This window comes from Lissotriton vulgaris, chromosome 5, assembly GCF_964263255.1.
Source record: "Lissotriton vulgaris chromosome 5, aLisVul1.2, whole genome shotgun sequence".
Lineage (NCBI taxonomy): Eukaryota > Metazoa > Chordata > Amphibia > Caudata > Salamandridae > Lissotriton > Lissotriton vulgaris.
The window spans coordinates 468,487,599-468,509,828 of record NC_141693.1 but is presented as its reverse complement, the minus strand read 5'-3'; the positions used below and the strand labels follow the sequence as shown (position 1 = coordinate 468,509,828).

Here is a 22,230-nt window from a genome sequence, read left to right as displayed (position 1 = left end):
CATAAGGGTATGAGAATAAATATCTCCTTGTGTGAATGTTTTTTTTTAATGTATAAATTATATCTGTTGAAACTGCACTTCAAAAGTTACAAAACCGAAATGTAACACAACAATTTCACTTATTTGCATCCAGTTTAATGCTATTGTGACCATTAGTCAATTGAAAACTATAATAAAAAAATAAGAATGTTCGGGAAAAAACAAAACGAAGGCAACTTATTAGCTAAATGAAGATTACTTATTCCAGGGGATTATGCACCATGGAATGTGGATACATTTTTAGGTAACAAACTCTTGAGAAAGAAGTGATTTGTTGTTTAGGGTTTAGAATATGTGCAATAGTTTGAAAGTACAATCCACTTTAAAAAGTTGAAAACACAAATGTAGACTTCTGAAAGAAGAAAATAGGCCAAGCAGAATTTTTCATATTTCATAAATAAGTATATTATACTTTTATTAAAGTCAAAATTCATGATAACACACAGTATTATCCAATACAACTTTCAATGAAATGACTAAAATCATTTTCATGTCAAATACTGTACACACAATGCAGTAATAACAGTGCATTTGCTATAGCATAACGTTTTCGCCTTCATTTAGTTTTGTACTAAAAAAAAATGTGCTAAATTTTAAATAGTAAATATATATATATATATATATATATATATATATAGCAGTTTTCAAACTGTAAACAGCATGTTTATCACTGTGTTATGCAGGTGGAGATCAGTATGGCATTTGCCCAGATTAATTGGCAAAGCCCATTCTTTTCTCCAACTAAAGTACCTTGAGTGAAACACCGCCCAACTATTCAACACATTTTCTCTCGAAACCTGAACAATTTTCAAAGCAGCCTGTGGAAACATTTCAAAACACAAAGAAGCCATAACTGGAACCAAAGTAGGTGGATCCTTTTCATATGCTTGTGCGCACACAAACATACACACACACGAACACACACAAACACACACAACGCACATATATGTCTTGGTGTATGACAACAGTACTGTGCTGTTCGTCTCTGGAATTGTATAGTTCACTTAAAAAGTCAAACACAATAAAGAGACAAATACTGAAATAAGGGAACAGCAACACAAGACCTGCTCATGTTGTACTTCTGTTCACAATACACTGAGAGGAGGCAGGGGCACTATAGCATGTGCAGTAGGCAAATCTGCCCATTGGCACTACAAACAGCCCCCTGCAAGAAGGAGAACAGCATTTCTTCATTCAGGTCTTTGGCCTGTGACACCAAAGAATATTTTAGCCGAAGGTTGGCAGCAGCTGCACTACAATTTCATTTGAAAAGGTGCTATGTTCCTGCGAATGAGTTGTTGGTGTTTTAAAAGAGTTCCTGTAGACATGAGCATAGAACTATGCACCCTAGGTCATCTTACATTTGCTCCATTCGGGACCATTTTCACAGTGTATGTGGGATGTGGTGGGCATCAGATTAGCCTACACACACCCCAAGGAACATTCACCTGCTTTGAAAAAGGTCCTGAGCCGCAAATTTGGCAAACGCTAACACTTGCCCACAAATGTTTTTAATTTCCTCTAATATAAATTATGATGAATAAGACTTCTCAATTTCTTTTACAAAAAGGAACAAAGTTATCATCACACAGCTGAGATGAGATTATGTATTTCACATTCTATGCATTTCTTGGCACTATCAACGCAAAGCCTGAGCACTGAAACTATCCTTTCTAGATTATTTTTTATTATCAAATTGATTGTATATATTATATTGGTATGATTTAGAATAGTAGTAAATTGGTCAGTAGTGACTAGGGTAATTTAACTCATTTTCTGAAGCTGGAACGTAAACTGTGTGGTCTTATAAAGTGTGCTCCATTGTCCACATTTGGAGGGGTCCCTTGGTAAAAAGTCCAGTAAAAGAACCTCTTGCACCATCTTTCCTGCCTACAATTTCCTTGACACTAAAAATACTCTCTTCTTTAGAAGAATACAATTTCTCATGTGAGAACCAGTCTCTAAATCGCAAAACTTAGTAACGTCAAAAATCTATGAATAAGCTTTCCCAAAAGTTTATGGAGAGACCACAAAGGATAAATGTTTGCACTTGACATGGTTGACGCCGTCCATTTTAGCTTTTGAATCCAGCTTTGCTGCAGCTGTGCTGCAGTTGTTGGGCCAAGACTGAGCCTTGGTTTCAGAACTGATTTCTGCTTCTGTGAAGTATTTCTCATACCTGTGGAGATAGGGTGGCTTCTCAGGGAGAAGGTAGTAGTGCGTCGAACTGGCTTTCTTCCCGTTTTCAATTATGGGCAAAATGCAAGGGATTTTGCTGGAAGACCCTTCACTGTGCTGTCTTTGTAAAGCTTTGATGCTGACATATTTAGGGTCTGGGGCAAAGCTTTGCGTAGGGGGCATAACCCCATTGATGTACGTCGGTAGGCTCTTCGGACTTGGCGTGCGAGAATTGCTTCTTGAAAGAGGTTCTCTTGGTGGCACTTTTGGAGGTCTGTCATCATCACTGTATGTGTTAGACGTGACCTCAGCTGACCACCTTCTGAAATCAGGTTTCACATGTCTTGGAGGAATAGGCATCCTGGGAGGAACCTCTGGTTTATCTTCTTCGGAATTAGGGGAAGCCCTATTCAGATGGTTTGATAGTCTTATTGCTGGCTTATTGTATGACCCAGCGGGTCCTGAATGCGATCTTCGCAACCTCCTGTTGGGCTGCTCGGGTTTCTGAGGTTTTATGTTTTGTGCTTGTCCATCTTGGTTCAGAATTGTATTAATAGCCTTTTTGGAGCCCAGTCCTGAATCAAAATATGCATAGTTTATTTGTCCGCACCCACGAAAACTCCTTCGACTTGGAACACCATACTTGAATGCTAATGGTCTACCATCATCAAGAAGAAAGTCGGTGTCTGAGCTAGTCAGAAATTCCACCTCACTGTCTACGTCATCAATTGTCTGGTCTTCTGAAATGGGGAGTGGAGGCAGTGGCCTGCACCCGCGGTCATGGCACCCGCTGGCTTGGAATTGTGGTGGCCCACATTTTACAGGTGTGTGAGGGGGAGTCCTTTCTGAGCTGGAGCCACCATTCACTGAAAGTTTTTTAAAAGAAGGGACAACTTGATCTTCTTCATAGTTTGGGAGGAACTGCAACGGCGGTGGGCTGGATTTTTTGCCTTGGGTTTTCATGCAGTTCATCGCACAGCAGTGTCCATTCATGAACGGCTTAGAGTTGTGACCTGAAAAAGAGAAATATTAAGAAAATTGATTTTACAATTCTGCACCGTTGGTCTTTGTACATTTAACATAATGGAGAACAAACCGTTAGGGTATATTCTTTATTTATTGTGGATGCAGCTGTTCCAATTTTATAAACGAAAGATGTGCTGATTAATACAAGACATCATATAGACCCTCCAAATTATCCAACTATTTCACTTACCACAAAATAGGGCTAAATTTGGCAATGTCAAATGTCCAAAATATTTGTTCTTAAATCTGCTGAAAGGGCATAGCATTCACCATTGTCTACATTTGGCCCTACTTTTAAGTAGCCTGAAGGATACACGTATCTGTCAATTTGCTTATTTTAGTTTTGAGTACAGCCCTTTAACTGTAGGGTATGCACAATTGAGAGGCATGCAAAAGACAAGAAAGACTCCGCACTAATGAAGGAGTTCTGCAAGATGCCCTAGCGCACTTGTAATTTCAGCTTCTTTTTGAAAATGCAAAAGTAGTTGTCATGTGTGAGGGTGGTTGTGAGCTTGTTCTAATCCATGATCGCATCCACATAACTGGTGTTTTCCTCTGAAATCATAGAACTTAATCGTGGGATTTTGGGGGCTAGTGGTAATTTGCATCCTTCATTAAGTAGAACACAGCACCTTCTTGGCACTGTCATGATTTATCAACATATTTGCAATTAGAAGAAAATAAGGACATCATTACTGGAATTCTGCAAGTCAAGTTTACAAGCTATGTATCTCTATTTTATTTAAAAAGATTAACCTCAAATGCAACGATTGTGTCACTGAACATTCTTTTTCCTGTTGAATTTTTTTAAATCTGTGATTTAATATTTTCAGGTTCCAATTATGAAGTATATTCAAAGGCGTCTTTGTGACTTATGGTAAACTGTTCACTCTCTGGTGGTAAGACTTCTTTTTCATTATTATAATTCAATCACATGATCACGTCTTTAAGAAAACAATCTAAAAAAATGAGTAATCTGAAGCTACAAAAAGTGAGAAACCCTTACCAAATGATGCAATCTGGTGGGATGTTGGTGACCTCAGCTCATACGCCATTGCTAAGGGGCTCATATTGAAGTCAGCGCTGAAAAAGAACACACACCAGTAAGGTTAGCAACACAGCAGAGGCCTAGTTTTTTAAGTAGCCAAATACACTGTAGCCAACTTCCCATAGCCAGACATTCCATCTAAACTACGATACACAATTTGAAAAATTGTCATAGTCACAATGAAAACATGTTTTAATAAAAATGAGAGCCATCAACGCCACTATGAAAAATAGATAGTCAACATATATACTTTGTCGCTGATTCCATAGCGTATATCTTTGCAAAGAACTCGGCACCTACTCGGGCCTTATACATCATACAAAACCTCAATCATAAAGGAAAATTAAAAGTAGAACTGGTGTTCATTAACCCCACTACTGAAATCTACATTAGCCAAGAGTGCAGCTCCTAGGCACATTTTCACTCAACCCTCATTCTATCCCCTGCCCTTCCAAAAGTCTAAAGGCAAAAACGGTCTGATGTACCAAACAATGTCGTGGTCGCAAAGCCTGTGAATTTTAAAATCTCAGGCATTGTGATTGCAAAATCTAAAGTAACAATGTCTCAAAGGCACATTGCCTGCACCATTTTCAATACACGCTTTGTGATCCATTACGTCTGTTAGGAAAATGGAGCATGAAACTGTCAATGCCTCTGCATAACCATTAGCAAATCAATTGCAGCCACAAACCATTGATTGCATATTGACACCTCAAAGAAAGTGGTATCAATTCGCAAGAGGAAGCTGTCCATGAGTGACAGCTCTTTTGGAAGATTTAACACATGAAATCCTACCTCGTTGATATTAATTCAAAAGGAGTCTGTGAATCCTACCAAAATTCTATTTTGCCGTGTACGTTTTGCAGCACAAAATAAGCACCAGGTCAAACACTAATCACTGTACAAAAATAGCAAAGCACTGCTTTACAACTGGTATTGTTTGTACATAAGACAGACAGTTTGTATACTGTGCATGTTTACATAAAGTAAGGAGTTGTTGGATTTGGCTTTGTTTCTTTGTGTTCTAGTGCGTGTTGATACATGAGCATATGGGTACTGGTGTGGACATTAGAGCATGTGTTTATTCTTGAGCAAAGAAAACAAACATCTGTGTATACAACAGAGTGTGCACTGTTGTATAGATCCACACATGTGTGTCTACCAGTGAATACATCTAAGTGTTTGTGTATGTGTATACTTGTTCATCTACCTTTTATATACATCTGCATGTTTGAATTTGAGAGTGTAAGCTGCTGAGTGTGAGTGTACATGTGTGCATACCTTTGTGTATTGTCCTAAGTGTGTGAATGCATATACAGGAGTTTGTGTTCTTTTTTTACATCTACCCTTCTGCATCAGTGCATACATATGTGTGTGTATTTGCATGTATGTGTCTGCATGTGTGTGTGAGTGCACTCTGTTATCCAAGGGTGTGTTAGACTGTTTTTAAAATCATACCTGTGTTTCTTTCTACATTCTGACTACAGTGTACATGTTTGTGTCTTACATTTTAGAGTGCTTTTGTATACATTTAAGCGTGTGTATGTACGTTTGTGTATAAACATATGTGTGTCTTTGAGGTGGAGTGAAGTTGTTCATTCGCCTTGTAGGCCCATATTTTTTGGACACCAGCTTTATCTTCTGTGATTTTATTTTTTCAGGCTATAATGATGTGTCATTAACTTTAATTTTTTTCAGATGCAATCCAACACTGGCTCGCACACTAAAGTAGCCTTATACTAGTTAACAGACAATAACTTAAACTTTATACTTTATTGTAGTACAGTCATATTATTCTATCATTTAGCAGTACAGTTAGAAAGTGAAAATCAAACAAACCAAATAGCTGAGGAATCAATATCTTAATATTGCTTTAACTTTTATATACTCACTATAGTACGGACCTAGCTTCAAGGAGCAGAGGAGCAATTTACAGAGAACATATTAATTGTACAATGAACATATCTAACTCTATGTGATGCACAGAGAACAGATACTAGGGGATGGAAGATACCAGGCTAAAGAAATTAAGAAGTGATGGGGATACTTGCACACATTTAAAAAGTTTTGTAACACAGGGAGACAGTGATTTCACTAGAATCACAGGACGTTTTATGTAAGTGATAGCTGAGCTTACACAACCCAGGTTTTAGAGTTCCAAGGACATCATTCACCATATCTCCTCCCTGTTTTTCTGTGAAGAGCAAATAATAATCTGCAAAGCCACCCTCGTGGTGTACCAATGCTATCAAGTCCTCTATTATGTTTGCTAAATCCATCTATCACTATCCAGCCGAACAGTTATATGACACTGGGGGTATGCTATCTGGAGTAGTTCATAAAATGTGCAGCCACTTAGTTCTACTTACTCTTCAAACCCGCTTGGGCTGGACCACGATCCTTTGGGACTCCCTAAGCCTTCCACGCTGTGGAGGAACCCACTTTTCAGTGAGACCGGAATCTCTTGCGCCGCAATTCCCGCCATTGACATTGTTGGGGCTTCGTGGATCTCCTGATTCTTCACAAGCCCACAGTGGTCAGCAGTTTATCAGTAGAGTTCATTCCTACAAAGCAGAAAAGAACACACGTTAATATCATACATTACATCAAAAGCCAAAAGAACTACCATATATCAGGATCAATGACAGGGTCAGGGTCTACAGAGCCAAAGATTCACGCTGAAGTTACATAAAAACAAGCTGGGCCTCATACTTAGTTACATCACTACACAAGCAAGGGCTTCAGTATATTGAGACATCACACGTGCGTTTATAAGACACACCTTCACCTGTGTCTGGGTACTGAATAACAGATTTGTATTGTTATGCAACGCAGTGGTACTCATTTTATGGATCTCTGGATGAATGTACTGACGGAGATTTCAACCTGAGGTTAGTAGAGAGATCATGGGGTCAAACAAATTATTATAACATTATAATAACAGAGTACAGAGTAAATATTTTTTCAGTTTTGTGGGCTCCACATAATCACACACAGGTCAAGTTAAGGATTTGATTGCTGTTTGTGTGTAACACAGACTCACACTTTCTCACACACGCCGGGATGTGGGCTGATTTGAGGCTAGTGGTCGGCTAGATGAATTCACCCACATGCCAGTGCAGGTCAGGGTTGGGCTTTGATGCAAGGATTGCAAGGATTGCACATTGAGGCACTCCTAGAGACAGACAAAGAGAAAGACACATTCCACCTCTCTTTTCCTCACTGGAAAACTCAAAGCAGGCCAGGATTGTGCTTTATTTAGACTTGAGCAGCCAAAGCAGGTCAGGGTTGTGCTGTGTTTGGAGTTGGTGGTTGAAAGTGGGGCCCATTGGCACTGATTTTTGGGGACCGGCACTTATTTTTCCTCATTCAAATTTCTGCCAGAGCAAGGGAGAAAAAGAATAGAAAATGTGGAGAAAAAAGAGGGATAGAAAGATGGAAAAATAGAGACAAAAGAATAAAGCAGGTTGAAAAAGAAACTGCAAGAGTGAGACGAAGGGACGGGGAGTTTCTGGTGGTGGATGAAAGAGACTTGAAGTGGTATCAAGACTTTTCAACCTTGGCTTTAAGCATCTCTGATATTCGTTGGGTACATGCACTTATTCTTATACAAATTAAGAACTGAAGCGAATTTGCAATGAGACGCATACAAACACAGACACAAAACCCACACACAAACTCACACACCCATACACACACACACACTACAGGTCAGTTTGTCTTTGCTTGATGTTGGGGTTATACAGTGACAATCACAGGCACACCCTTTGCAGGTCAGTACTGGACTGTTGTAACCCTCTGTTTTTATTCAGATATACATAACAGTTCAGACCGGAAGAGAGCTTTTTTTAACACTGATTGATGGTTTGTACATGCACAACAAGCCTGCTCCGACCAATGAGCGCAGTCCAACATGCGCCAAGAATTACTAGAGCATCTAAACAGAGTCCATTCTCCTCGGAGTGTCCTTCCCTCCACACACATCCGGGCATTTTCAGTACTAAGCAATGTCCAGAACACTTTGAAAGGAACTGAGCACCATTTGTTGAGGCTTAGTGTAAGAAGCACAGAGAAGGCATTACATAACAGAAGGCCTTTATGGCTGCCAAAACACACAGCCCTCGGAGTAACCTTGTGGGTAGACAATCGGCCCACTCTGCCGCATTGTGCTGAGGGGGTAATGAATGATTCATTTTGCGCTCGGTTTTGACATAAATTGAAGGGAAAGCACAAACAGCCTTGCACGAAATGTAACAACATGAAAGAGCCCTATTCTGTGAAACCGGAATATACAGTTACAAGCAAATTAAAAGATATCATCAGCTAACACGGTGCTCGCCGGGTGAAGGCTTTTCTGCGATATTGGCACAGACTAAGGCCGGAAATTGGAAGTAACTTTGGAGTCTTCGGCTGCTTTTACTAAAAATGTTCACATTCCCCGAGCTGACTCATACCTTTTTTAACAGCTTGCACAAACCCAGGAGGCGGCGTGCAGTGCGTGACGCGCCGACGCTTCCTGGCGCGCGCCTGCCCTTATTTGGAAAGCTGGATTCCGGCACGAGGCGCTCGCCCCTCTAAACGAATCAACGGTCGATTTAAATACAATGACAGAGACCTGCCATCATGGCACCCGGCGGCTGAACTGCGACCAGTGCGGTTTAGCTGAGGATATGGCAGCGGTGCTCCTGCACCCAGGACTCGACAGGAATTGGATGTTCAAATCGTTTTTTTAAAGAAAAGTGATGACTGCAAGGTCTGAGGCCTCATAAAGGGTTCATTGGCTGAATTTCAGAGCTAAATGTGTTAAAGAAAATGTGTGAATGTGTGTTGGGGTAGGGTAGGGGCTCAGAGTTCTTGATTTAACCCAGACAGTGCGCCTGAATGCTAATTGCCCAGTACCAAGGATACCTGTTCATTCCAAATCATGCCTTTTTCTTCCATTGCCCTACAGCTCCTGTCTTTTTCCCCACCCCAATTTTTTTTCCTTCTCCCTTTCTCTCTTGTTCTGAGTTAATCTCTGGAGAGAGGTACCCACAAATGAGCCCCCGTGCCCACCAACTACAACCACTGTGTTCCCATGTGTGGGATTCATACAGGGAGAATGAGACCGGGGCAGTGGGCTGGCCTTTTCTTGAATGAACAAATTCCACAACTATGCAATTGCCTCTCAAAGGCGGAAGGATTGGTGATGAGTCGGTCTCAGTCATACATTTCTGCATCTCAAGTTTGGATCACAGTTGGCTGACTGTATTTCATACTTCCAGGATGACAAATGTAATACTGGTGAGATGGCTGAAAGAAACACCTCCCACTAGTGCCAAGTGCCAACTCAGTTTTCAGTCACCAGAACTCTGAAATTATTTATGGTCTGATTCACAAAATCGTTTGAGTACATGATGTAGTACCACAGGTGTTCCTTTTACATACTCTTAGCTGTCTTTGGGAATCATCCCTAAAACTTCTTACTCCGTATGAGTAAAAGTGCAAAGGGGACACAATCCTATCTACTTGTAATAACTGAATTTGAATGTTCCTTGAATACTCATATTTTATTCCCAGGTTAGATGTTTTTGGGCCACTTCACAAAGGAGTGAAAAAGTGCGTACAAAGAAATACTGCAGAAAGGATGTACTTTGTTACAACGCATGCTTTTACCATGCATGCCTTTACAACGCAGGTTTTTCAACGCAAGTCGTTACAACGACATCGTTGGGGGGTGCTGGATAGTGAATAGTTTAATTTACTATTCCAACTCCAGTCCCCGTGGATAGTAGGGAAGGTGTTGGATAGTATTACCTATCCTAGAGCGCCCCCCAGCGCAAGTCGTTGTAATGACTTGCGTTGAAAAACCTGCGTTGTAAAGGTACTGCGTGGTAAAGGTACTGCGTGGTAAAAGTTGCGTCATAAAGGATGTTTCCCTGCAGAAATATCACTTAACATACTCAAAAATGTCTTTGTAAATAGGGCCCTTATTGTCAGTGAGAACTAAATAAATGATCATTGCTATTTGTAACTGAAGTTTTGAATCTATGATACATGTATATTAAGTTAGAGTGGGTGTGAATTGTGAAGCCATATCTTTCCCCGCCCCATAGAAGGGACAATGTATTTGCCCAGTAAATATTAGGAGGGAAATGTATCCTTCTAAAAGAATTTCCAAACTCTTCTTTGGCAAGAGCGGGAGCGGAAAAGCGTCCAGACACTTTAGAACTGCGTCTTAATTGGATGAGAGCGTTGGCTGTGGGCTTTGCGCTCAGAGAATGAGTCGCAGAACAATAAGGTCGTACTGCAGAACATCGAGCAGCAGTGTATGGTAAGGGATTTTTTAATGTGTATATTTATGTTAATGTGTATATCATTGCGTATTTGTTATGGGCATTATGTCTTATGTAGATATGTATATATGTTATGTGTATTAGTTATGTGTATAATTATGAGCTCCCGTCCATGTCATTTGCCACCAACTGCAACTGGCATTTCCCTGCATCAACAAATTTCTCTAATTTGAAGGAATACAGAATGATGTCCATTCAGTACCCATCTTATTTTACTGCTTACTTACTTTCAATGGTCTAATTTCATTTTTTCTGATTTTCTTAGTCCCAACAACCACATAAAAATCATCTTCAAATAATACTTTTCACTTTTGTAAAAACTAAATGGAAAATCTATTTGGAACGTTTCTGCTGCTTGAGTAATGGGGATGAACATATTATAACTGTACGAGGGCAAACCCCCCAAAAATTGCATTATTTTTAACGTATTTATATAACACGAAATAGAACCAAATTGTCTGCAGCTTTCAAATGTGAAAAACGTCACGGAGCATGATGCAAAATCAGTCAATTACCTTTTGTGTTACATAAATTGCAAAAATAGTACAAAATATGATGTCTGCCACGCGTAACATGATTTTTCAGCAAAGGCATTGCTAGTTGTTTTAATTAGCTATTTTAGAGCACCCAGCACCCAATTTATTAAACTTCAGTCTGCTATGCAAAATTTTGAAAAGTCCCACACCCAACTAGCAAAGGGCTCCGGTGCTGTGCTAATGGCAGAATGTGTGCTTTACAAGCACTAACTAAAAACAAGAAACCAGCCATCTTTTCTTATACATAAATGTACGAGAATTTTATGTATGATTCGCCCTAGTCCCATCACTAATTTTCTTGATGTTTTTTCTGGAGATTTTTTTTTCTCAGTAATATACTGTGCAAAACTCACTTGCTCCTTTCTATATTTCAGAATCTGTAAAATGGTGCAAAATGGGTTTGCCCTGTTTGGTTTTTGGACCAGTGCAACTGTTCTGTAATACTGCCCCTTCCGCCCTTTGAACTCATTAAATGGAATCTATTTTAAGACTGATTACTGATCGTGAGATTTCAGGACCTCATACACACATATATTTTAGAGATCCCAAGCACAGAAGGGTCTTGTGTGGTCTCAATTAAGCAGGTACTACAGTATCGATGATATCCCTAAAAACCTTGAGTACAAAACAGAAAAGCTGTGAAAGGAAAACAAAGACGCTAGAGATGACCATCTTCCAATCTGGTAAGGAAACTGCTCTGAGGCCAACATTTTAGTTAGAGACTGATCTAATTAAGTTTTTGGTAATATCACTGATGTTGTAATTATGTTAAGGTACTCGTTACAAGGAGAATTCATGTGATGACATTCCCAGCACAGGCACCAGACTTTCTCCCTCAAGGACTCCCCCTCTCATATAGAAGAGCCTTTTTAATCCTGTTCCCAGTAAGGTCCTCTGTTGCCATTGCTCCATCAGACGCCTATACTCAAGCCACGATGAGCTGCCAGCCTACTCCCACCCTTCTCACATCCCAAGTCAATACTACGCCTTCTCAAGCCAAGGTTGCCTAATCTGACCGGACTATAGCGGAGGCCACTCCATTGGCAATTTGTTGTCCTAGCAAAGCCTTGAAGGCCTGCTTGTTCCCTTACGCCTTTCATGTAATAGTTCTTTCCAGACTGCGTACTATGCCTTGGAGCTCACGATTCAGTGCTTCAGAAAGTCACTGCCATCACGTACTGCTCCATCACAAATGGCATGCGTGCAAGATGGTGAAAATAAAACCTGATTGTAAAGTCAGCAAGAACAGACCATGACAATGTAGTGGTGTGTGATGTCCTGGGTGTGATAGTATTGCTGGCTGACATTAAAGATGTTGATAGCATACCTGCCAACTCACACGGTACCACCGTGTGACACATGATTTTGGCTCCCATCACACGGTCTCCCAGTGAGGAGAAAATATCACATAGTAGCAGGGAAAACGAGCTAAAAACCACAGTAAACAGTGGTTTTCCTGCTCTTTTTTCGAGGCTTTGAACTGCTGATGTCCATTAAGGGGTGTGAAAACACCCCAGGGCATGGGCACCAGCCTCAGCAAGATTTATTTTTTAGGGGGAGGGTTGGGACTTGGGGGCTGGGCGGGGTTCAAAATTGCTTCATAGGTACTTCTCGGCACAAGGCACCGCCTCCCTCATCACACAGTGAGATTGTTCTTTAAGTTGGCGGGTATATGATAGTTTCATACAACCCCGTATTGAGCCCTCAAAACCACACTGGTGGCACATGCCGGTCTAAGTTGAAGGTAGAGCATGCTGTTAAGAGGCGAGAGTTCCTGCAAGGCTATTGAAGAGTAAGTGAAATTCCACTTGTGCATGCCCTTATTCTACCTGATAGGTAAGGGTTTTTCACAAGCACCTGCCTGTCCTCAAATTTCACGACTTCCCTAAGGCAAGTCTGCTTCTGAAACGTTCTTCTTCAAGAACAATTTTTTTTACTTAATTGTTTTGTAAAACAGGAGTGCACGTCTCTTTCTGTTCCAGTATGTTGTTCATCAACTACGAGTCATTTTGAAAGGAAGCTACACATATTTATCACACTACTCATCCACCTCAGTATTCAGTAGTGGTTGCGTGAGCTGTCGCCGTTTCCTCCTTCTAAAATTGTTTCCACCTCGACGCTGGTATTGACTAAGTCTGACAAACGCAATTAGGGGAGGATATTACACCGACAGGAAAAGTTCATTTCCTGGGGAGTTTGAAAAGCGTGTCCACATTCTTCATATTTCAGCAGCTTTAATTCCTGAATTGGACCTGAAAAGAATGGAAATTTAGATGATCAAAAACCGAATTGAAACAGTGATTAAGCCACCCAAAAAGTTTAGTCCACTCTAATGAGAGATATTCCAAAATGTGAGCCACCAAGATTCCTGGCTGTTGACCCCAGAGGGCATGAAAACTACTGTGACCAAAAGCTTCAGAGTAAACTTCAAGCACTACTATGTTTATGTTTGTGAGTTTTGTAGAGCGCATAGCTGCCCAAGAGCTTCCCAGCGCTACGGAGCAGGAGAGAGCATGAACCAGTGACTCAACCTGGGAATAGCCATGTCTTTGGTTTTTTTCTGAAGGCAATCTCATCTGTAAGGAATCCTAGTTCTGTGGGCATGGAGTACCAAAGTTTTGGTACTAAATGCGTGAAAGATCTTCCTCCCCATCTGAAACGCCTAATCCTACTGGTTTTGGCAAGGTGATCTGATGAGGATCTTAGGGCTCCTTCTGGTATGAAGGGTGTGATCAAGGCCCTGAGTAAAGTTGACCCTTTTCCATTCAAGGCCCTACTACCTTGGGAAGGTACATTTCTAACACATTCTGACCATGAACCACCTGCATTAAAGTTTAGCAAGTGGCACTGGATCTAGGAATGGCAGCCATGTAACATCAGCTATCCGTGCTCACCACTGGCTGCCAGTGGAACAGTGCATGAACTTCAAGATCTTGGTTTACAATCATAGGCGTGACTTCAAAAAGAAAAAATTGCCCATTTATCTGACTGCAAGACCTCAGCCTCAGAAGGTCTTCCGAAATAAGCACCCAAAGACAATACCCACTGTGGAGGCAGAAGTTTCTCTGCTTTAGCTTCTGGCCCATGGCACTCATGACCCAACTTCAGAAAGAACTTGTAAAAGCACTTCTATTACTATCTCTGTAGGTAGTGCCATGAAGCCACAGAGGGATCAAGTGCTTTATAAATGATCTTATATCACAGGCGGACGCTAAGATCATGGAAGAGATGTGGCTTATCACGTGCTAGACTGAAGCATACTTTTCTGTCACCAATGAAATGTCTCCAAAAGGCAACCCCAGATAAATATCAGGGGTGTCCAATGTAAACCCTCAAGGACAGCAGCCAAGCCAGGTTTCAGGATAGCCCCTGCATATGTAAATGACTTCCACGTAGATGCATTAAATATATACATATTTATTATGTATAAATCCTGAAAATCGGGCATAGCCCGGCCCTCGAGTACCATTGTTGCATTAAACTTCTCTGTCTCCATCTCTGACATCCAGTAGGCAACAAAAGAGATGAGGCATTTTAACCACAAGTCACTTTTTCACTTAAAGGCGATGTTTCCATTTAGCATCGGATCGACGATTTATTTTGCTCATGGGACATCTTTGAAAGCTACTACACTGTCAATCTGCACCCAGGAAAGTGCCTATGAAGGACACAGCCAGAGACTGCACTGAGGCTCACAGGAAGTGACATCACTCGTCGAACTACATGCTCTAAAAGGACTAGAGGATGAAAGTCTAATGGCAAGTCTACTGCAAGCCATGGTAGGGACTTCAGTGACGCATATCCAAGATGGCGGCTTGAACTCCTGAAGTCCAACCCACTCAGGAAGATTTCTGGTTTCATCTGGCAACAATTAAACAGTAGTCAATGAGAGCAAAAATAATATTTAAACAACGAGTATATATTATGCTTCTTAAAAAGCTGCTGTAGGGTAATTACACATGCCTCTTGGGTAGGAGAACAAGCTGGCTTGGCTTGCAAAGCAAGCAGTTTCTCCTCCCCACTTTCCAAACCCCATCATAGACATGGCTTGCAAACAGGTACAAAAAAAATATTTCATGGTGGTGTTATTTCAGAGTTGAATTTCCTTATGCGCTTTTTTGTAATTTTGTGTGACTTCACGCAGTCTTCTTGAACGTTACCCCAATAATCCAGATATTTTCGAATGGGTAATGCTGAGGAAGCAGTCCACGCAGGTTGGCCGTCCGCCCGAGGGCGTGCGCCTGTGCGGCCCTGTCCAGGCGCTGCTGTTTAGACTGTCACCGGTGATACTGTGCCTCCTATCTCAGGGAGTGAGTCAGGCTAATTGCTCTCTGCAGATCATGTCAAATCTTGCACGCTGCAAGTCCACGTTAATTATAAACCATAATATCACCGGGTGAGCTCAACGTAAACACCAACTCAGTCAGCGGAACTTGCTTCTGGTTCCGCAAATCTATGGTTTTTTTTTCTAAATCGTTGTGTGTTCCAAACCATCATTTAATCTCTATTTTTCTCCGTGAGTGAGCCTGTGACGGCCTGCAATGCCAGTTGGTGATGCTGTTTTCGCGCTGTGAAGTGGCATCCTGAGAGGAAGTGTATGTGTGTGTGTGGGGGGGGGGGTGCTCTATGACTGCCAACATGAGAAGGCAGCACATTGTATGTTAATATTTGGCCGTTTATATTACATACGGGGGTATGTAATGGTAATGGAAATGGTAGGGTATTGATTCTGAGCGAGGACTAACAAACAGCCACTTCGACTTGAAACTAACACAGGTCGGGTGTTGTGAAGGGGTACTATCCAACTGCTGTGGAGTGAAATATGTACACCAAAAATATCTGTACACTTGGAAGCCCCCTCCCCCCACCCCGTTGTCAATTATCCAGGGGTTTCACACCTGTTTTACAGCACAAGCAGAATTTGCAGGTATACAATGTGTTGATAATGAAGGTTCTCACCCCACTTTTCTTCCGAAATTATAGAGCCTGTGGACGATTCTGGAGTGAAGTGAAGTCGGTTGGCCATGGTGGCTGTGAGAAGGCGTGTGGAATGCATATTTTCTACTTAATAGCGAGTACAGTCCTCCCTCCCCCCTAATAAAGTGAGGGTAAACACTGCAATGCCCCTGCAGGGAAGATGGCCGCCATTTACAGCGGAGGCTGTGTTGGTGTAATTATGCCCCTCGACACATATGTGCGGGTGTGTAGAAATGGAGAACGCATCAACATTGGGCTTGAACGTCTGTGTTGATAGTTTAATAAATCATGCTGTGTAAATTATTATTCTCCACCCAGTCTCAACAAGTGAGGCAATGATTTTGGTGAGAAAAAAAAAACAATGTGACCGACTCTGTCCCAGCCCTGCTACGCCCACCGGACAGCCGGGAGCTTTCCAAATTTCCCAACCGGTCACCGTGCCTAAATTGTAAAGAAAACGCATTGCAGACCATATTGACAACTATAATACTATAATGCGGGCCACTTGCATTTGCTTGAGTGACAGTGTGTGGGTTTGGTAATAGCACATACAAAGATATTTTGTCAATCTCCAGGCGTGTTGGCTGCTGGATTTGCTGCTTCGATAATGAGAACCATTAACGACATGACGGCCTCACCTTTCCTCACCCCTGACAGTTGCCTGGTTACCATTCCTGCCCTACCAGTGTTGCAGGTGCACGCCGCGCCGCCGGCACACACCTCCTTAAAGCTGCAGTCCTGCCCTGGGTGTACACCGTGGGGCCTGTGAGTCACTCGCGGGCGGCCCGGGCCCACCGAGGGCCGCCAGGATTCCTCCCTCGATGATGAAATCACAAACGAGTCTTTCCCAATGCGTGGCGGGCGCACAATCACACCCGCGAAGCCAACAAGTGGCTCTTGGCCTCATGTCAGAGAGGCAGAGCGCGATCCTAACCATGACTTGAGCCAGAGAATGTCAACCAGCAATCACAGGCGTCAAGCACCCTGCACCTCTCTCCCCAGCAGATAAACACGCAGTGCTGACGCAATCCTGACTACGGACCAATCAAACACCCCACAATCAAGATGAAAAAAAAACAGACAGACGGACACACACAGACAATCATGTGGAAAAAAATATATAAAACAAGATATAGACATACACATCAAAGCGCACTAGCTTACCTAGATACGTGGACCATTTGTATAGTGAGGGTGCTCCCAGAATGCAGTAGTATTGGGATACTCGCACACACACACCCTGCTACCCCAAACACGCACATACAAGTCGACGACCAATAACCAGGCGGTCTACAGTGAAAATAGGGACATTTCTGGAGAGGCTGGGTGCATCTAGTGAAGCAGAAATATGAAACCTTTGACTATATAGTGAAACAGAAATATGAAACTTTTTTTTAAAGAACATAAAGAGGGTATTTTGTGAGCATATTGTCCGCGGTTTTGAGAATATTCTCGAGTGGCAGGGAGGCGCCACACGAGAGAAGACCAAAGCGCTTTGAAAACGAGTGTCACTGCTACCCCGCTATATGTCACTCATTTTCATCGAGCTCTGGCAGAAGCAGGGCGCGCGCGCGCACACACTCTCACTCACACACAAAGACGAATAGACGCGCTCTCAAACACGTAAATCTCTGCAACAATCGCGTTATGCGTCCAAGCTAGCTTTCTGGCGCTTTTAACTGAGCATTCGTTGCAAAAACATAGAATGAGCTGGAAAAGTCGTGCAGCCATGAGTAGCCGTTGGGGGCGACTCTGAAAGGTTATTTGTATTGATGTGAATTTGTGTGTCACTGATTCTGTCTTCGTGTCTTCTGAGGTTATACAATGATTTATGGGCATATCCAAAAACAACTCTCTTGGGGAGTGTTCCGGGGAGTGTGGAATTAGAGCACCCGCTTCACCTCACCACCAAAAGCTCCCAGGCTTGTCGAGCGCCGAGCTGCACACAGGCACTTTAAAGTTGATAAATGCAGTGTTCTCGTAAGGTGTGTGAGTGTTTGGTGCGCTCTGAAAAGCCTGCAGAATTTATGAAACGGGAGTGTTCTTTTATTATGGAAATGGCGGGGGAGGGGGGGGGCAAAGACAGTCAAGGATTGAGAAAGATGGAGGGGAGATATAGACAATGATAGACAGGGAACAACAGACAACCAATGACAGGCACTGCGGCGGCACAGGGAAGGAGGCGGAAACGGGGACTACGGTTGTTGTTGGAGGTCAGACAGAGGCCAAAACAGACACAATGAACGGGGACTGGAGAGACGGGGTCAGGAAGGAACATGAAATATAGGTATCACTGACAGAGACGGCCAGGAGGAGAAGTGACAGCGAGCGAGAGAGGGCAGCCAGACACCGCTGTGGAAAGCCAGTGCCAATAAAGACTCGACGACAGGACCAGTGGCGCAGCTACGGTGCCACGCGCCTTAAAGCAGCAAGGGTAACCCCCCTCACCCCTGGGTTTGGTAATAAAAAAATCAATTATAACAGGGGCACAGTGGGCTCCTCATACACCCGGCCCTGGCGCCACTGCACCTGCTGCACAATGTGCAGGAATGAGGCCAAGACCCGCAGAGATAAGCATAGGAAGGACTTCTGAAGAGTGGGCAGGGGGGAGACAGGCAGGGGTGGGTGTTAAATGAACGAGAATCCACACTCGGAGACAATCTGGGGCTCATACTGGTGAAGGGGAAGGCAGGAAAACACATGAGGCAAGCACAGTCCAACGCAGAGGTACCCGGGTGCAGGGAGAGACCGCCTGAGCAGCAGCGTAGCCGGTGTCAGAGACCCCGGTGCAAGGAAGGAAATGGGCACCTAGCTGCTGCTCGAATTATAAAAGACAGCAACAATAGGGGTCAGTGTGAGCCCCTGGGCTCCGGTGCCACTGCACCCGCTGCACCAAATGAACCTACGCCTCCGCCTGAGACTGGAAGTGAAAGGGAAGGCAGGAAAGCAAAAGTCAGTGATTGGAGCAATGTGAAAGCCGGCAGATGCCACCAGTGACAGGGACTGAGGCAGCGCAGCGATAGGGCGGCAGACAGACAGTCAGAGATAGGGACTGGGGGGAGTGTTGATGGTGCGGCAAGATGGACAGCAGCGACCGCCAGAAACAATCAGTGAGCAGTAAACGGTGCACCGACCACCAGAGACAGAAAGAGACAGGGTCTGAAAAAGAGATGGAATCGCAGCAGGTAGAAGTAGAGGCTAGGGCCGCATAGGGCAGGTAAATACCTCAAGGCACGTAGGAGGTTTGAGGGCGGGCAGAGGCATTTAATGGCAGGGACTGTGAATGGCGGGAAAGAAAGAAACAGCCAGTGACAGGGACTGTGAGAAGGTGATCCGAGAGAAACAGTCAGTGACAGAGTCTGTGGGTAGGTGGTCCGAGAGAAACAGCCTGTGACAGGGTCTGTGGGTAGGAGGTCCGAGAGAAACACATAGTGACAGGGTCTGTGGGTAGGAGGTCCGAGAGAAACACAAAGTGACAGGGTCTGTGGGTAGGAGGTCCGAGAGAAACAGCCTGTGACAGGGTCTGTGGGTAGGAGGTCCGAGAGAAACAACCAGTGACAGAGACTGTGGGTCAGCGCCAGCCAGGGACAATGACTACGAGTGTGTGTGTGTGTGTGGGGGGGGGGGGGGGGGTGTTGTAGACAGCTAGTTATAGGGGCTGCGATTGTGGAGAAAGACCGAAGCAGTGAATAGCAGGGGCTTTGGGTAGGGTGTCAGGCAGAGACCGCTGGGCCAGGTAGGCAACAAAGCGGGCGTGCAGGGGGGTGTGCGGCCAGAGACGGGCCCGGTGAGTAGGAGGTCAGACTGAGACAGCTGGTGACAGTGACTGCGTGTAGGAAGTCAAGCAAAACCAGCGCGTGACATTGACTGTGATATGGGGGTAGGTGGAGACAACCAGGGCTAGGGAATGAAATGAAAGGAGTGCAATCACCAATCAGAGACCACCAGACACAGAACGCGACAGAGGCTGCATGAGCGCGAGTTACATCGAAAGACACCAGCAGAGACAGCTAGTGGCGGTGACAGGGTAGGGGAGACAGCCAGTGACAAGGACTGTGGAATGAGACGGCAGGGGTTACAGCCAGTGACAGAGGCCAAAATGAGACGGAGGGCAACGCGAGGCTCCAGAAAACAGCAAGTGGCTGATGCGGGGAGAGTGCGAGGACAGGCAGGGACCAGCAGAGGGAGCCCGTGGCAAGAATTGAGGATGCCAGCGAATGACAGTGGGAACAGGATGGACAGGCTGAGAGAACAAGTGACAGGACAGGGACTGAGGGGGCCGAGGGATGCAGATGCCACCACATTAGACAGGCAGCGACAGATACTGCATGGCGGTGGTGGCTTTGGAGTGGGCAGACAATTCTCTAGTCTGCACAGAATTGCAGAGACAGACGCGGATTGTTTGAGACAGAATTCTAGGCATGCTTATGACATTTTCAATGGGTAAAATGGTTTCACGTCAGTTGTGTGGAGTCACCCGGTCACTTATATGGTGTGCAAGAACCAAAGCCCTACAGTGCTTAAAGTGCAGGGAGTTGACATCCAACAGTGCCACAAACTGTGTAAAGCGCCTCGAGTTGTCACACACCTTCAAACGCTTACCTCTTTCTCCTCTGTTCTTGCCTCAGCACATCTTGGCCTGCCCCCCGTTCAGCCTCAGTCCAGACACGGCACAGCCCTCGCCCCTCAAGCGCTATGCAGCTCTCTGTCCACACAGACCACCGTGCCTGCTGCGTCCACTGATATCCAAGAAGTACGGACCGGCGCACTCCTCTTCGTTGTGCTGTTTCTTGACACCCTGCCTCCCTGTGCAGTTTTTAATCTGCCCTCCAGTGCAGCTCTTCCCCTGCTTTGCCTCGTTCCCCTGGTGGCGTGGCTGCTCTGCCCTGGCTTGCTGCTGCGCTCTCTGCCTGCTGCTGTGTGCGCCTCCTCGGCCGGCGCCTCGCGCTGTATGAGCCACAGTGTGTCTGGCCGAGCCGCCAGCTTCCAGGTTTGTTATATGAGGGCCGGGCTCTGACGTGCCTGCGCCCCGCCCCCGGAGAGTTGGTCACCCCAGTCTGCGCCTTAAAGCGGACACAGCAGCCGTGCCACTGCACCACCACACAGCAGTATATGCCATGGTAGTGGATAGGCATATAATAGGGCAGCAGAGACCCACCGTGCCACATGTACCACCGCACATTTTACGGCATCAGAGAAGCACCGCGCCACTGCAGCACTTTACAGCAGCATGCCATGCTAGTGGATAGGCATCATAATAGGGCAGCAGAGAGGCGCTGTGCTGCTACAGCACCGCACAGCAACATGACATGGTAGAAAGGAACATATTCTCAGTAGCTCACCACAGCATCGTGGTTCCATCACAGTCCACAGTAGCGAGACAGGGCATGACAGGAGCACAGCACCTCAGCGTGTCAACACAGCACAGAACACCACAGAACGGGAGAGCTTCCCCCGCCTGACAGGATAGCGGCACAGGCCCGGCTCCAGGAATTTTTGTTTGGGTGGGCCAAGGGCGCATTTGGGTGGGCCACTGCGGGCTCAATGTGTCGCTTCTGGAGGTAGCCTACAAATAAAAAAAACTGTACTCCTGCGTGTGATAGAAGGGGATAACAGGAGATTCAGGGCCCTCCATTATTTTCCAAATCTCTTTCTAATTGTTAACACTCTCAAAAAGTGTTTTGATCCCATGTAAGGTCCTTTTGATGGGCAGAGGAGGTTTCTGAGGTGGGAGTATCAGGCAAGTAACACTACTCAGCCTGCCTCGTTGCCAGCCTTCAGAGAGAATCTCTCTTCATTATTACCTCCATCTGACCCCAGACTCTGCAGTACACTCCCTTCCAGGCCTGATCATCAATTTTCTACAATCTCTCTACCGTGCACCTTAACTCACAGCTAACCTTGGTCCCCAGCCCCATATCAGGCACCACCTGGTTTCATTCTCCATAATCCCACTAAAAAGATTTGTAAAATCACCTTAAAACTGAAAACCCTGAATATAAGAGTAAATATAATTAGCACACACTTTAAACTATGTTACACAGTGGCCCTAATGACCCAACTGCTAATTAAATAAGCAAAAACATTACAG

The 22,230-nt window shown here is 44.3% G+C and overlaps 1 protein-coding gene across 1 annotated transcript; it reads right to left on the bottom strand.

Annotated features, from left to right (window-relative positions):
* Positions 1–419: 419 nt before the first annotated feature.
* Positions 420–21,119, bottom strand: ERRFI1 (ERBB receptor feedback inhibitor 1). The gene is made up of 4 exons (XM_086921905.1): positions 20,742–21,119; positions 6,661–6,855; positions 4,250–4,326; positions 420–3,230 (listed from the first exon to the last, which is right to left on the bottom strand). Exons 2-4 carry the CDS (start codon positions 6,780–6,782, stop codon positions 2,056–2,058), a joined length of 1,374 nt encoding a protein of 457 aa, XP_086778031.1. The 5' UTR covers positions 6,783–6,855; positions 20,742–21,119; the 3' UTR covers positions 420–2,055.
* Positions 21,120–22,230: the final 1,111 nt, after the last annotated feature.

What these genes read in the sequence shown, in the direction of transcription:
- ERRFI1 (XM_086921905.1), bottom strand. Translation starts at nt 6,782, where the DNA reads ATGTCAATGGCGGGAATTGCGGCGCAAGAGATTCCGGTCTCACTGAAA. An exon ending in AGCCCAAGCGGGTTTGAAGA is followed by an intron (nt 4,327 to 6,660) that starts GTAAGTAGAACT and finishes GTTCTTTTTCAG; the next exon opens with CGCTGACTTCAATATGAGCC. An exon ending in CCACCAGATTGCATCATTTG is followed by an intron (nt 3,231 to 4,249) that starts GTAAGGGTTTCT and finishes TCTCTTTTTCAG; the next exon opens with GTCACAACTCTAAGCCGTTC.